This window comes from Euphorbia lathyris, chromosome 7 (assembly GCF_963576675.1).
Source record: "Euphorbia lathyris chromosome 7, ddEupLath1.1, whole genome shotgun sequence".
NCBI classification, from domain to species: Eukaryota; Viridiplantae; Streptophyta; class Magnoliopsida; order Malpighiales; family Euphorbiaceae; genus Euphorbia; species Euphorbia lathyris.
Window position 1 is genome coordinate 71,208,583 of NC_088916.1, and position 16,716 is coordinate 71,225,298.

The following is a 16,716-nucleotide window of genomic DNA, read 5'->3' on the forward strand; positions in this document are numbered from 1 at the left end:
AAGGGTTTGTGATAAACATTATTACCAAATAAGAGATTTTTCGTATTTTATTTCTGTTGGTAGTCTCTTTTGAAAACAACTTGAAAGTCCAAAAAAATCCTTTATTTAGTAACAGAGTTAACCATAGACTCTTTTTGTACAGTTTTAAACCTCAAAAACCTACCCGCGTTAATCACATTGTTTTTTTTATACTTTATCCATTCATTTTTTTATAAAGCATTCATTTTTTAAAATACCAATAAAAATGAATTGATTTTTTTACGAACTTTTTCCACGAAAATCATAATTATTTATAAAATTAAAATTAAATCATACCACTAAATTTAATTCTCAATCTGTTACTATTATTTATATCACAAATAAGGTATGTTTTTATACCCTAATTTAAAAAATCTATATTTCAATTCATAAATCTTAAATATTAAAACATATATCTTAGATCTCTACTTTATAAACCTTAAATCTTAAAATATATTAAAAACAATGATTTACTTAGGATTGTTTGTTTTACCTGATGATTCATATTATTGTTTCCTGTTTGCTGTTTACAGTTAGAAAATACTGATTTTCCAAAAAGTAGAGATTCGCTGCTTTTGTAAAAATCTACTTTTTATATATAAAAGGCAAACAAAATTTTGCTAACCAAACACTTAAAACTCTCATTTTTTTAGAGTGAAAGGGGAAAAAAAAAGGAAAAGTAGGTAACCAAATCTCACATAATTGACATTGTTATTTAACATAATTATAAATAATATTTTTTGGTGCACGTAAATTTCTCTATTTTTATTGCCATTCATTTTTATAAATACCAATAAAAGTTGAATTAATAAAAGATTAAGGAAAGGGTTTCTTACATGAATATTATAACTAACTATAAAATTACAACTAAATCAGATTATTAAATTTATTTTTGAATATGTTATTATTTGTTATATATAACAAATAAAGTATGATTTTAATTCCCAATTTAAAAATTTCAAATGTCAATTTATAAATTCTAAATACTAAACAATATATTTTAAACTCTAATTTTTAAATTCTAATTTTTAAAATAGATTAAAAATAGTAAATTTATTAATTTGATATAATCTAAAATTATAATTTAATATAATTATAAATAGTTTTTAGAAAATCTGTGTAATTTTCTCTTAGGGAAATGGGAGCCTGCACCACATTATTTTGAGGTGGACTCGTCCGTTGCCAGTCTAGGTCCAATTATTTATTTAATAAAAGCCCATATATTGCTTCCAATTTCTGTATGTGGCATTCATATCCTATATCTAATCCATGTCGGCCCTTTATAAAATCAAAAATAGGAAAAAAAAAATTAATACATCACCATTTGGGTAGAAATTTTTATTGTCCCTAAATTTTAGAATATCTGATTAACTTAAATTTATTTAAAATATTTCATTGGTAAAATAATGAGAGGATTAAACAAACTAAAACGTATATCGTTTTAAGTTTAAAAGAATTTATTAATGGATCATTACCACTTCACAAAACAAATATAATTGATATAAAATCCGTTTGAACTTTTAAACTACAGATCCAAGATCAATTAAGTTTCAAAACTACTAAAAATCATAATTAACCAGAGTGTAACAGATGCAAAATACTATGGTTTATATATCATTAGACTGTCGCGAATGCATGATAGGTCTAGCGGAGGGGCCAATTTTACACTAGTGTGTATAATTATTATTATTTTTTTGTTAAATAACTCTTTCAATTTTTTTTTTTACATATACATACATATTATCATCCGATATATATATTATCATCTGAGTGGTCCATAATTAATTTTTTCGTATCATTATAAAACTTCTCAAAATTAAGTTAGATTTAGACTATAAAAGTAAGATTGTGTCGTTTTGAACAAACTTAAAAAAATTTATCCTCAATCTTTTATTAATCAAGTTGGATTTATAATTAAATGCAAATTCAATGAACTAATTAATCACCCTCAATCTTAATTTGTTTAAAATAGAAGACCGAAGCCATCCATGTAGGACAATTTCACAGCCGAAGGAAGCTAAACCATCCAAACTATGAGTCGTTCCGGTAGTCGGAGGAAGAGGGAATGGCCCCCTCTAGGCCGACCCTATCTTGACCTGTGGCAATAGACTTGTGGAAAAATAAAGAAAGAAGAAAAGAAGAATGTAAAACTTGTAAACACACAAAAATAACATTTATCCATATGTTGAGTTAGCAATAAAAGGTATTGCTAAAATAAACTTCACTATAACACATTTACCATTTGGAAAATATACTTTATTAATTGATTCGAATTGGAATTAACTTCTAATTCACCCATAACTAGTTAGTCAGAATAAGAATCTTTTTTTATTCAAGCACCCCGGTTTTTCGGGACCGGATCCGAGTCTCCATAAGTAGGGATGGCAACGGGTAGTGCACCCGCAGGTACCCGGCACTACCCGACCCTAATGGGACTACCCGTACCCTGTATAAAAGGGTACGGGACGGGTATGAGATCAAAACCATTACCCGTTAGGGTAATGGGACGGGTATGGGAATACTCCCTAGGGTACCCGTTTCCCGCCATAAATTTTTTTTATATTAATAAATATCAATGTTTTTTAGATGTAAGACGTGAGATTTGAACCTTAACTTTTTATTTTTCAACAATTGAGTGATACCACTAAGCTACTTTATTCTTATTAATTAAGGTTCAATTTGTTCAATTTTTAGATTGATGATTTATTAAATTTATAGCTTGTTAAATTTATAATATTTTTTGTTTTATTTATTGATTCTTAACGGGTAAGGGTACCCGCGAATTAAATGGGACGGGTATGAGATGCAAAAATTATACCCGTTAGGGTAATAGTACGGGTACGGGTAATTAAAAAATAAAAGGATAAGGGTTTGGGAATGGCATTACCTGCGGGTACCCTACCCGTTGCCATCCCTATCCATAAGGAACCAGATCGATGAGAGATTGAACTATCGAGGGTTCCCAATCCCCCGACTTAATGTTTTCTTTTCATGGCGCTTGACAGTCGCCGCGGTTTCAATAGCATTTGGAGTATCAGATCCATTGCCTCATATCTACTTTTCTTTGGACCATGCATCAACAATTGTTTAATACAGAGAAATTGTTAGAAATATGGGATCACAAACATAAAATAGGGACGTGATTAATCACTGTCCTTAAGGAAATATTAGCCCCCACTATCAATTGCTATTGGGTTTCTGACTAAGTTTCCTCTAGGATTTCCCTAACATAAAATTAATGATAGCAATTTCACTAATTTCCCTATGAACGTATTTGAATAATTAAAACAGTAAGTGAAAAGGTATGAAGGATTGAAGATATTTATAGCCAAAAACTGGTTGTCAAAATACAGATGTCTCCAGACAATACAGATGTCTCCAGACATTCAGATGTCTCTAGACATACAGATGTCTCTAGACAATACAGATTAGGAGAACCGGAGAAAGCGTTGCATCTCTATAAACAATCTGGCCAATATGCAAAGTCCGAAGACATTACACAAACACAAGTATTGCAGAAGCACCTCAGCAAGTGTATCGAAGCTCGAAAATCGAAAGAATGGAACACTCTACTGAAGGAGACCGATCTTTCAATTTCCTCCGGTGCTGATTCATCGCCACAGGTCCGTTTTCGCATTCATTTAAACCTAATAAACCGATCGAATTACGCAGAATAATCATACTTATCCCCACAGGTTTATATAATGCAAGCTGAGGCCCTATTGAGACTCTTCAGGCATGAAGAGGCCTACAAAGCCTACCGAAGGGGCCCGAATTTCAGCATTGAGTCTTGCACAAAATACTTCGGTGTAGCTGCTACGTGCCATCTATTAACCATCCGAGCACACATTTACATGGCTGCTGGCAGATTTGAGGATGCTGTAGCAGCAGCAGAGGAAGCAGCTCGACTCGAACCGAGCAATAGAGAGATTGCCACATTGGTACAAACAGCTAGAGGAGTAGCATTAGCGAGATTGAGCGGTAACATACTTTATAAGGCAACGAAATTCGTCGAGGCGTGTGTTGCATATAGTGAAGGACTAGAACATGATCCTTATAACTCAATTTTGCTATGCAATCGAGCTGCGTGTCGATCGAAACTTGGGCAATTCGAAAAGGCGGTTGAAGACTGCACCATTGCTCTTAGATTGCAGCCTAATTATAGCAAGGCTAGGCTTAGAAGGGCTCATTGCAATGCCAAGGTGAAATTTTTTATTGCTTTATTAGGCTCTTGTTTTGTTCTGTTTTTTTTTTATTGTTCAATGTTTTGATTATTGTGTTTTTTTTTAGATGGAAAGATGGGAGAATTCAATTGAAGATTATGAAATGTTGATTAGAGAAAGTCCAGCAGATGAGGAAGTGGGCAGAGCTTTGTTTGAGGCAAAGATTCAATTGAAGAAGCAAAGAGGGGAAGATACTAAGGATTTGAAATTTGGGTCTAATTTAGTGTTTATATCAAGCAATGAATTGTTCAGATACTATGTTACTTCACCTGGTAAGTTCATTAATCTGTGCATTTCGGGTATCGGAAATGGAACGCTATTTACTTAAAATTATAACCGTGGGTTAGGCTAAATTCAACAAACTTTTGCCTAAAAATGCTAAGCACTAGGCCATTCTGTTGTTAATTTAGACGGTCGACCAGATACTTGAACCCCTAAACATGTCTACTTAAAAATCATCACAATTTGAATATGATATCATACGTCGTCGTCATGGGCGAATACAGGGGTCGGGCCGCGGGAACCAACCACCATGACCATGGGTAGTTTCGGCACCCTGTCTTCACAAAATTTGAGACTGTGGTGGTTCCAGTCGCCCTGTTTCCAAGGAAATTTGATGGGGGTGCAGAGTTAGCACTCCAAGAATGTCCTAGGTCATATCTAAATCCAACATTCTAATTTTATTGGTCTGTTATGTCTTTTTTAAATCTAAATTTCTAAAAAATTTGGTTTATTAGGTCTTTTTGGTCTGTTAGGCATTTTTTAAATCCAAATTTCTGATTATTTTTTTTTGTGTGTCATATTAAGCTCTCTCCAAATCTGATTTTTTCTATTAGATGCAATTTTGTTTACAAGTTAAGAATTTTAAATACAATATAGTTGGCACTTCTTGACCATTCAGATTATAACACATATATAGAATTTTTTTGAACAAGTTCAATTTAGCAAATTTGTTTAAGCGAGCACGTGTAAAATCGGCCTCCAACCGACCGATCCTGTATTCCCCACTGTGCGTCGTCCTTTTGCTCGGATTCCAAAAACTAGAATCTTTAATGTGAAATTGACATTTGACAGGAATGTCTGTGGTGCTTTTTTGTAACAAAGAGAATCACGGGCAAGTTTTGGATTTGATGGAGCAAGTTTGCAAGAGATTTCCATCTGTTAACTTTCTCAAGGTAATTTCTCTCTCTCTCTCATTTTAACTTTAATTAAACCCCAAATGTCAAACATTATATTCTAATCACAACTTTTTAATTATGGTACGTAGTCCAATCATAATCTTTAATTAATCACAATCATTAGGATATGTTTATGTCAATTACCCCCTCAATTATGGGCTTTTTCCCCCAAATTTCAGCATTTCAAATCTGTACAGTTACTAGCAATCATTTATATTGAGGTGACAATACAACACCAATTTTGTGACAAGAACCCGATTAGATGCGATAGAATTGACTCGTTTGACACTAATTTGATAATTGACACAATATGAACATATGTCAGGTGGAGGTAGAAGATCATCCATACTTGGCAAAGTCAGAGAGAGTAAGATGTGTTCCATCATTCAAGATATACAAGAATGGAACCAGAGTCAAGGAAATTTCAGGCATTAATAGCTCTCATTTGTTGGAAAAATCTGTCAAATTGTATAGCAGTTAATATTGCAACAAAGATTGAATTTTTTTCCAACATAAAAAGAAGGAATCATCATGGCAAGATTGCACAAATTTTCTGGGGAGATGAAATTGGAAAGTTCTTTTGTATTTCTAGAAGGTAGTTTTTTTTTTTAATTCCCCTTCTACCCTTTGCTAGCTTAGCAAACAATGTTTGCTCATGATCTATTTTTTAATTCAGTGTGGAAATGGCCTAAAAGAAAAAAGAGAAAGGTGTTTTGTGGTGTGTAAAGATCATGATAAATCTTGGTTTGTTTTTGTTGTTTTTTTCTTTTGTATATAAAAGGAAATGAGCATTGGTGTTATTTAGTTCAAAAGTTTTAATGCCGGTTTAAGAGCATGTTTGATTTAATTTTTCATTGTTTAATGTTTATTGTATTGTTGTTCTCAGTATATATTAACTGATTTTCTTTTCAAAATAATTGCTAATAGCTGTATCTGTATATTTCATACTAACAAAAAAAAAAAAAACTAAACAATGCTAAATTGATATTATTAAGTTATTATGTTTTGAAGGTATGAAAATTATTATTAGTATTATTTGTTTTTATTAAAGAAGCTCATATATTAAAACAAAATATTATGGAGTGTTAATTCAAACTCAGATTAGTTAATATGCTGGACCGAGCCGGATCTAATTATTAAACTACTGTCTAAACTCAACTTATATTATATTATAATGGACTCGGGCAAGATTAGGCTAAGGTAAGAAAATTGATTCTCAATTTCAGTCTAATTTATACAACTAATATATGTTTATATTAAAAAATTAATTAAAAATAATATTAAACTATAAATATGAACAATAAAAATACAATAAATTAAAATTTTAGTTAATTAAAAACTCCGTTATTATATGTTTGCTCTAGTTTTTGTTGTTTTTGATGTTGAAACAGTTTTTCTTTATCCATGACCATGGGCAATGAGTTTCAATATATTGGGTTTAACCATATCTATAGAAGCTTTGATTTTTGTGCTTATCCTAATTGTTATAATTTTATTTAACCAAACTTTTTTAACAAAATGATAATATAAGGTCAGGCCGTACAGGGTTGAGTTTGAGTTTTTAAGATAAGTTCTAAATCCAACACATTCAGACATATATCCAAGTCCAATTTATTAGAGACGGATTAGGAGGTTGGGTGGGCCAGCGGCCTCAATAAACAGTGGGAGTTAGTTGGGCTGGGCTGGGATGGGTTGGGCTATTTTTTACTGAACTTGATAGTTGGACTGCTTTAATATTTTTGGCCCAATCAGATTGAATTATTGTAAAGTTATTTGAGAATCATGGGCTTAGGATTCATAAACTCATTGGATTGGATTGGGCTCCAATTTCCTTCACATAATTATTGTATTATTATAGCTTTATCAAATTTTGTATGACTATTTAGATCAAATTATCTTTTGGAATTTATTGATAGTTTTTAGATTCAATTGATAATTTTAGGACTATAGAAAATGAAATTGAATTGACAATTCTAACGTTTTAGGATTATAAATTTTAAATTGAATTGATAATAGGGTTAATTACAAATAACTACCATGTGGTTTGACTGATTTGTGATGTGCTACCTGTGATATTTTTTTTTTGCAAACACAACCCTGTGGTTGCAAAATTTTACATGCTCTCTCTAAACATTATCTTTCTCTCTCATCTAAAACAACACCCAAATGACCTCAAACCTAAAAAGTTGAAGAATTAAAGTTGTTTAAAATATCATTTAGCTCTTGAAAATTTTCTTTTCGAAGTCGTTATCGGCCAAATTTGGCAAAGTAAAAAAAACATGTAAAATTTTGCAACCATAGGGTTGTGTTTGCAAAAAAATACCACAGGTATCACATCGCAAATCGACCAAACCACAGGGTAGTTATTTGTAATTAACCCTTGATAATATTATGGTTATAAATTATAGACTGAATCGATGGATTTAGAATGAATTGATTGATAATTTGATTGTTTAATATCGATAATGTTTATTATTTTGTACTCGCTGAAGTAAAAACGATTTGGCTTGTGGAGGATAAAAAAAAATTTACACTCCCAGCAAAGGGATCGTGTATTCACCCAGTCCGCATACTAAAAAGCTAAGAGCCAACGTCCACCATCACTTTCACAATTCTGATGGTTCAAATGAATAACAAGGGACGATAAAAATAACCGTTGAAACTAACACATTATCAATAAAATGAAATTAGTAAAGTGCAATTGAAGACTCATTTCTTCCCCGTCCACTTCCGTTAAACTAAGCAGTGATTTTTTTTGCAACAATTTACTAAGATTGCGATGTTGTCTTCCGAAGCGTGACGATAAGAGAGATGGGTAGCTCCAATTGTGAATCCTTTAAAGCTAGATATTGATATAGTCTGCTACATTCTTAGCAATTCTGTCGATTTAGATGGTATTCTCTGTAATCATAACGAGACATTTGTCCAAGCTTTTGAGATTCTGAGATAGGCCTTCCTCCATGGTTGGCAGAACCGTTACGTCTCCATCAGGTACTATTATTTATCACTAAGCATGACTTCTCTAATACGGTGATCGAAATGGGTGCGGCAAAAATAGACCAAACAATTCATTTATGCACCACAGACCTCTCTAAGTTTAGCTTTGTCATTAATTCTTATCAACTCTTCTCTAAGTGTTCCAATGTGTCTTTTCTATTAAAAAAATCGCTAACACATAGGATCACGCGGTTGTTGGTACCGTTGTGTCTTTAGTCATGTCTATTTTTTTTTTTAGCATTCTGAACCTAGCATTATTAACACTATAGTAGATGCTAATAAAATATTATTAAATTAATAAAGTTCTTTTTGATGATAATTAAAAAGGGTAAGATGACAAATTGGTAAATAAAATGAAAGAGAGAATAGAGAAAATTGTTTTATTTCTTTTCTTTAAAATACATTTTCCCGCCATCTCTAACATCGTTTTTCGAAATTTTTTATACTATTAGACTCGTCTAAATTAGACGGTCATTTTAAGATCCCTGAAGCTCAAGTAAAAAAATTTCCGGTGAACGGAATCCGGGTGGACGTTTTCCGGCGAGAAAAAAATTGCCTAGAAAATTCTCAAACAATTTCAGAAAATGTAAAATATTATTCTAAGAAACTTTAATTCTTGGGTCGAAATAGGATTTCTTACGGTTTAGTCCCAATAAAACTTTTTCCTTAATTTTATCCATTTTACATGCTTCAACAATTTGTTGGGACTATACCGTAAGAAATCCCGCTTCGACCCAGTAATTAAAGTTTCTTAGAATATTTTTTTACATTTTCTAAAATTTTTTGAGAATTTTCTAGGCACTTTATTTCTCGCCAGAAAACGCCCACCCAGATGCCGTTCACTGGAATTTTTTTTACTTGAGCTTCAGGGATCTTAAAATGACCGTTTAATTTAGACGAGTCTAATAGTATAAAAATTTTCGAAAAACAAAGTTAGAAATGTCGGGAAAATGTATTTTAAAGAAAAAAATAAAACATTTTTCTATTGGAACAATGCAAGTATTATGTTGGAACAAATGGTACACTGATTTGGAACAATGTAAGTAGGACAAAAAACGTATCCAAAAAATTATCAAAACATGTAAAACATCATTTTAAGAAACTTTAATTTTTGGCTCAAAGCGAAATTCCTTACAGTTTTGACCCAATAAATTGTTGAAGCGTGTAAAATGGATAAAATTAAGGAACAAGTTTTATTGGGACTAAACCGTAAGAAATACCGCTTCGACCCAAGAATTAAAGTTTCTTAGAATAATATTTTACATTTTTTGGAATTTTTTTAGAATTTTCTGGGCACTTTTTTTCTTGCCAGAAAACGCTCACTCGGATTCCGTTCACCGGAATTTTTTTTACTTGAGCTTCAGGGATCTTAAAATGACTGTCTAATTTAGACGAGTCTAATAGTATAAAATTTTTCGAAAAACGAGGTTAGAAATGTCAAAAAAATGTATTTTAAAGAAAAGAAATAAAACAATTTTCTGTTGGAACAATATAAGTATTATGTTGGAACAAATGATACATTGATTTGGAACAACGTAAGTAGGGAAAAAAATGTATCCAGAAAATTATCAAAAAATTCTAAAACATGTAAAACCTTATTTTAAGAAACTTTAATTCTTGGCTCAAAGCGAGATTCCTTACAGTTTTTACCCAACAAATTGTTGAAGCATGTAAAATGGATAAAATTAAGGAAAAAGTTTTATTGGGACTAAACTGTAAGAAATATCGCTTCGACCCAAGAATTAAAGTTTTTTAGAATAATGTTTTACATGTTTTAAAATTTTTTGAGAATTTTATGGACATTGTTTTGCTTGCCGAAAAATGCCCACCCGAGATTCCGTTCACTGGAATGTTTTTTTACTTGAGCTTCATGGATCTTAAAATGACCGTTTAGTTAAGACGAGTCCAACGGTATAAAATTTTTTGAAAAACGAGATTGGAAAAGTCAGAAAAATGCATTTTAAAGAAAAAAAATAAAACAATTTTCTCTTTCCTTTTATTTACAAATTTGCCACATCCTTTTGGTTAATTACAAAATTGGTCATTGTCACACCATAAGAGATGTGTCACACATGATCTCTCATATATATATATATATATATATATATATATATATATATATATATATATATATATATATGGGTTAATTACAAATAACTACCCTGTGGTTTGGCCGATTTGTGGTGTGGTACCTGTGGTATTTTTTTTTTGCAAACACAACCCTATAGTTGCAAAATTTTACATGTTTTTTTTACTTTGCCAAATTTGGCCGATAACGACTTCGAAATAAAAATTTCCAAGAGCTAAATGATATTTTAAGCAACTTTAATTCTTCAAACTTTTTAGGTTTAAGATCATTTAGGTGTTGTTTTTTATGAGAGAGAAAGATAATGTTTAGAGAGAGAAAACTCCAAAAATGATGATTTTGAAAAGTTAAGAATATGGTTCCATAGTAAATATGATACCAAACAAGTTTAATTCTTGAAAATTTTCATTTCGAAGTCGTTATCGGCCAAATTTAGCAAAGTAAAAAAAACATGTAAAATTTTGCAACCATAGGGTTGTGTTTGCAAAAAAATACCACAGATGTCACATCGCAAATCGGCCAAATCACATGGTAGTTATTTGTAATTAACCCTATATATATATATACTGCATTCATTTTTTTTAAAATACCAATAAAAATGAATGGATTATTTTTTATTGCCATTCTTTTTTCTAAATACCAATAAAAATGAAGGGAAAATTACACAGAAATTCATCTTTTAAAAACTATTTACAACTATGTCAAATTATAATTTTGGATTATATCAAACTAATAAAATCAGTACTTTTAATGTATTTTAAGGATTATAATTTATAAATTAGAAGTTTAGAATATATTTTTTAATGTTTATAATTTATGAATTGAAGTCTAAATTTTTTAAATTATAGTGTAAAATCATAATATATAGAGAACAATGATATATTAAGAATTAAGTTTAGTGATATGATTTAGCAGTAATTTTGTATTTAATTATGATATTCATGTAAAAAATGAATTAACAAAAGAGTGAAGAAAAGGCCCTATGAGGCCGCACCACATTATTTTGAGGTGGACTCGTCGGTAGGCAGTGTAAGTCCAATCATTTATTTAATAAAAGCCCATTGCTTCCCATTTCTGTATGTGGCTTTCATATCTAGTCCATGTCGGGCCCTTTATTAAAAAAATATATAGAAAGTAATAAAAAAATGGGATAATTACACAGAAATTCACATTTTAAAAACTATTTACAACTATATATCAAGTCATAATTTTGAATTATATCAACCTAATAAAATCACTATTTTTAATCTATTTTAAAAACTAGAGTTTATAGATTAGGTATCTATAATTATGCCAAATCATAATTTTAAGTTATGTCAAATTAATAAAATCATTATTTTTAATATATTATAAGGATTATAATTTATAAATTAAGAGTTTAGAATATATTATCTAGAATTTATGAATTGGGGTTGAAAATTTTAAATTAAGGTATAAAAATATATTTTATTTGTTAATATATAAAAAATAGTGATATATTGACAATTAAATTTGATAATATGATTTAATTGAATTTTATAACCAATTGTGATATTTATGTAAAAAGTCTAAAAATTAGTACATCATAATCTCTGAATTCGGGTAGTAAATTTTAGACCACGAAAATCATATTATTTATAAAAATTATAATTACATCACATCACAAAAATTAATTTTAAATATGTCATTTTTTTATATATCACAAAATAAGTATGATTTATATCTTAATTTATAAATTTTAGACCCTATTTTCTAAATTCTAATCCTAAAAAAATATATTATAAACTTCTAATTTATAAATCTCAGTTTTTTTTGAATCAGTAAATCTCAGTTCTTAAAATATATTAAAAGTAATGATTTTCTTGGTTGGGCATCATTTAAATAATCATTTAACATAGTTGTAAATAATTTTTAAAAAATATATCTTCGTATAATTTTTTCAAAATTTTATTGCCTCCTAAATTTTAAGAGTGTCCTTGTCAACTTCTTAAATTTTAAGAATGTCCTTGTTAACTTCTTAAATTTTATTGCCTCCTAAATTTTAAGAGTGCCTGAGTCAAACGTTTAATGAGCTACTGAGACCATTTATAAATTGCAAAGGGGTGCATAAGGGAGCTATTGATACTAGAAGATATGAGGACCAATCGGCCGACTATCAATATGGAATGACCCTTCCAGCTTGACAGACGAGCAAGAAGTTTATCTACTAACGGTTGTAACCAAATCCGTTTAGGTGCACCCGATAATAAAGGGATGCCAAGATATGTAAATGGCAATTGGCCTTGAAACGTGTCAAGCAACTGCTTGATAACAGAAATGTGGCTAAAATTGATGGTCCAACAGAAAATTGATTTGCTCAGATTAACCATTTGACCAGAAAGAGTTTCATATAATAAGAAAACTTGAGAAATTGCTCAAATATTTTGTTTTGAAGCACGGGGAAATAAAAGTATATCATCGGCATAGAGAATATGAGTGGGGAAGGAAGAACCCCGAACATAGGAGCATAGCTATATGACACCCTCCTAAACTCGTTTGTTAATCAGTCGGCTTAGAAAATCTTCAGCAAGGCAAAAAAGGAACGAAGATAATGGATCTCCTTATCGATGAGTGTTTATTATTTTGTCCTAGCTGAAGTAAAAACAATTTGGCTTGTGGAGAGTAAATTTTTTTTACACCCCCAGCTACATCAATTGAGTAGCAAGGAATAATAAAAATGATTATTGAAGCTAACACATTATTAATAAAATTAAATGGTTAAGGTATAAGTAATATAAGATAAAGTACAAAAAAAAAAAAAAAAAAAAAAACTATATGGTTTTAACTATTCGCAAACAAGACCCTAAATTTAAAACCGTATAAATAAGGGTTTGTGATAAACATTATTACCAAATAAGAGATTTTTCGTATTTTATTTCTGTTGGTAGTCTCTTTTGAAAACAACTTGAAAGTCCAAAAAAATCCTTTATTTAGTAACAGAGTTAACCATAGACTCTTTTTGTACAGTTTTAAACCTCAAAAACCTACCCGCGTTAATCACATTGTTTTTTTTATACTTTATCCATTCATTTTTTTATAAAGCATTCATTTTTTAAAATACCAATAAAAATGAATTGATTTTTTTACGAACTTTTTCCACGAAAATCATAATTATTTATAAAATTAAAATTAAATCATACCACTAAATTTAATTCTCAATCTGTTACTATTATTTATATCACAAATAAGGTATGTTTTTATACCCTAATTTAAAAAATCTATATTTCAATTCATAAATCTTAAATATTAAAACATATATCTTAGATCTCTACTTTATAAACCTTAAATCTTAAAATATATTAAAAACAATGATTTACTTAGGATTGTTTGTTTTACCTGATGATTCATATTATTGTTTCCTGTTTGCTGTTTACAGTTAGAAAATACTGATTTTCCAAAAAGTAGAGATTCGCTGCTTTTGTAAAAATCTACTTTTTATATATAAAAGGCAAACAAAATTTTGCTAACCAAACACTTAAAACTCTCATTTTTTTAGAGTGAAAGGGGAAAAAAAAAGGAAAAGTAGGTAACCAAATCTCACATAATTGACATTGTTATTTAACATAATTATAAATAATATTTTTTGGTGCACGTAAATTTCTCTATTTTTATTGCCATTCATTTTTATAAATACCAATAAAAGTTGAATTAATAAAAGATTAAGGAAAGGGTTTCTTACATGAATATTATAACTAACTATAAAATTACAACTAAATCAGATTATTAAATTTATTTTTGAATATGTTATTATTTGTTATATATAACAAATAAAGTATGATTTTAATTCCCAATTTAAAAATTTCAAATGTCAATTTATAAATTCTAAATACTAAACAATATATTTTAAACTCTAATTTTTAAATTCTAATTTTTAAAATAGATTAAAAATAGTAAATTTATTAATTTGATATAATCTAAAATTATAATTTAATATAATTATAAATAGTTTTTAGAAAATCTGTGTAATTTTCTCTTAGGGAAATGGGAGCCTGCACCACATTATTTTGAGGTGGACTCGTCCGTTGCCAGTCTAGGTCCAATTATTTATTTAATAAAAGCCCATATATTGCTTCCAATTTCTGTATGTGGCATTCATATCCTATATCTAATCCATGTCGGCCCTTTATAAAATCAAAAATAGGAAAAAAAAATTAATACATCACCATTTGGGTAGAAATTTTTATTGTCCCTAAATTTTAGAATATCTGATTAACTTAAATTTATTTAAAATATTTCATTGGTAAAATAATGAGAGGATTAAACAAACTAAAACGTATATCGTTTTAAGTTTAAAAGAATTTATTAATGGATCATTACCACTTCACAAAACAAATATAATTGATATAAAATCCGTTTGAACTTTTAAACTACAGATCCAAGATCAATTAAGTTTCAAAACTACTAAAAATCATAATTAACCAGAGTGTAACAGATGCAAAATACTATGGTTTATATATCATTAGACTGTCGCGAATGCATGATAGGTCTAGCGGAGGGGCCAATTTTACACTAGTGTGTATAATTATTATTATTTTTTTTGTTAAATAACTCTTTCAATTTTTTTTTTTACATATACATACATATTATCATCCGATATATATATTATCATCTGAGTGGTCCATAATTAATTTTTTCGTATCATTATAAAACTTCTCAAAATTAAGTTAGATTTAGACTATAAAAGTAAGATTGTGTCGTTTTGAACAAACTTAAAAAAATTTATCCTCAATCTTTTATTAATCAAGTTGGATTTATAATTAAATGCAAATTTAATGAACTAATTAATCACCCTCAATCTTAATTTGTTTAAAATAGAAGACCGAAGCCATCCATGTAGGACAATTTCACAGCCGAAGGAAGCTAAACCATCCAAACTATGAGTCGTTCCGGTAGTCGGAGGAAGAGGGAATGGCCCCCTCTAGGCCGACCCTATCTTGACCTGTGGCAATAGACTTGTGGAAAAATAAAGAAAGAAGAAAAGAAGAATGTAAAACTTGTAAACACACAAAAATAACATTTATCCATATGTTGAGTTAGCAATAAAAGGTATTGCTAAAATAAACTTCACTATAACACATTTACCATTTGGAAAATATACTTTATTAATTGATTCGAATTGGAATTAACTTCTAATTCACCCATAACTAGTTAGTCAGAATAAGAATCTTTTTTTATTCAAGCACCCCGGTTTTTCGGGACCGGATCCGAGTCTCCATAAGTAGGGATGGCAACGGGTAGTGCACCCGCAGGTACCCGGCACTACCCGACCCTAATGGGACTACCCGTACCCTGTATAAAAGGGTACGGGACGGGTATGAGATCAAAACCATTACCCGTTAGGGTAATGGGACGGGTATGGGAATACTCCCTAGGGTACCCGTTTCCCGCCATAAATTTTTTTTATATTAATAAATATCAATGTTTTTTAGATGTAAGACGTGAGATTTGAACCTTAACTTTTTATTTTTCAACAATTGAGTGATACCACTAAGCTACTTTATTCTTATTAATTAAGGTTCAATTTGTTCAATTTTTAGATTGATGATTTATTAAATTTATAGCTTGTTAAATTTATAATATTTTTTGTTTTATTTATTGATTCTTAACGGGTAAGGGTACCCGCGAATTAAATGGGACGGGTATGAGATGCAAAAATTATACCCGTTAGGGTAATAGTACGGGTACGGGTAATTAAAAAATAAAAGGATAAGGGTTTGGGAATGGCATTACCTGCGGGTACCCTACCCGTTGCCATCCCTATCCATAAGGAACCAGATCGATGAGAGATTGAACTATCGAGGGTTCCCAATCCCCCGACTTAATGTTTTCTTTTCATGGCGCTTGACAGTCGCCGCGGTTTCAATAGCATTTGGAGTATCAGATCCATTGCCTCATATCTACTTTTCTTTGGACCATGCATCAACAATTGTTTAATACAGAGAAATTGTTAGAAATATGGGATCACAAACATAAAATAGGGACGTGATTAATCACTGTCCTTAAGGAAATATTAGCCCCCACTATCAATTGCTATTGGGTTTCTGACTAAGTTTCCTCTAGGATTTCCCTAACATAAAATTAATGATAGCAATTTCACTAATTTCCCTATGAACGTATTTGAATAATTAAAACAGTAAGTGAAAAGGTATGAAGGATTGAAGATATTTATAGCCAAAAACTGGTTGTCAAAATACAG

At 30.0% G+C, this 16,716-nt stretch overlaps 1 protein-coding gene across 1 annotated transcript; it reads left to right on the forward strand.

Moving 5' to 3' along the window:
* Positions 1 to 3,371: 3,371 nt before the first annotated feature.
* On the forward strand, positions 3,372 to 6,125 carry LOC136200467 (TPR repeat-containing thioredoxin TTL1-like). Its single transcript, XM_065990842.1, has 5 exons — positions 3,372 to 3,641; positions 3,714 to 4,220; positions 4,309 to 4,513; positions 5,316 to 5,416; positions 5,745 to 6,125. Exons 1-5 carry the CDS (start codon positions 3,372 to 3,374, stop codon positions 5,898 to 5,900), a joined length of 1,239 nt encoding a protein of 412 aa, XP_065846914.1. The 3' UTR covers positions 5,901 to 6,125.
* Positions 6,126 to 16,716: the final 10,591 nt, after the last annotated feature.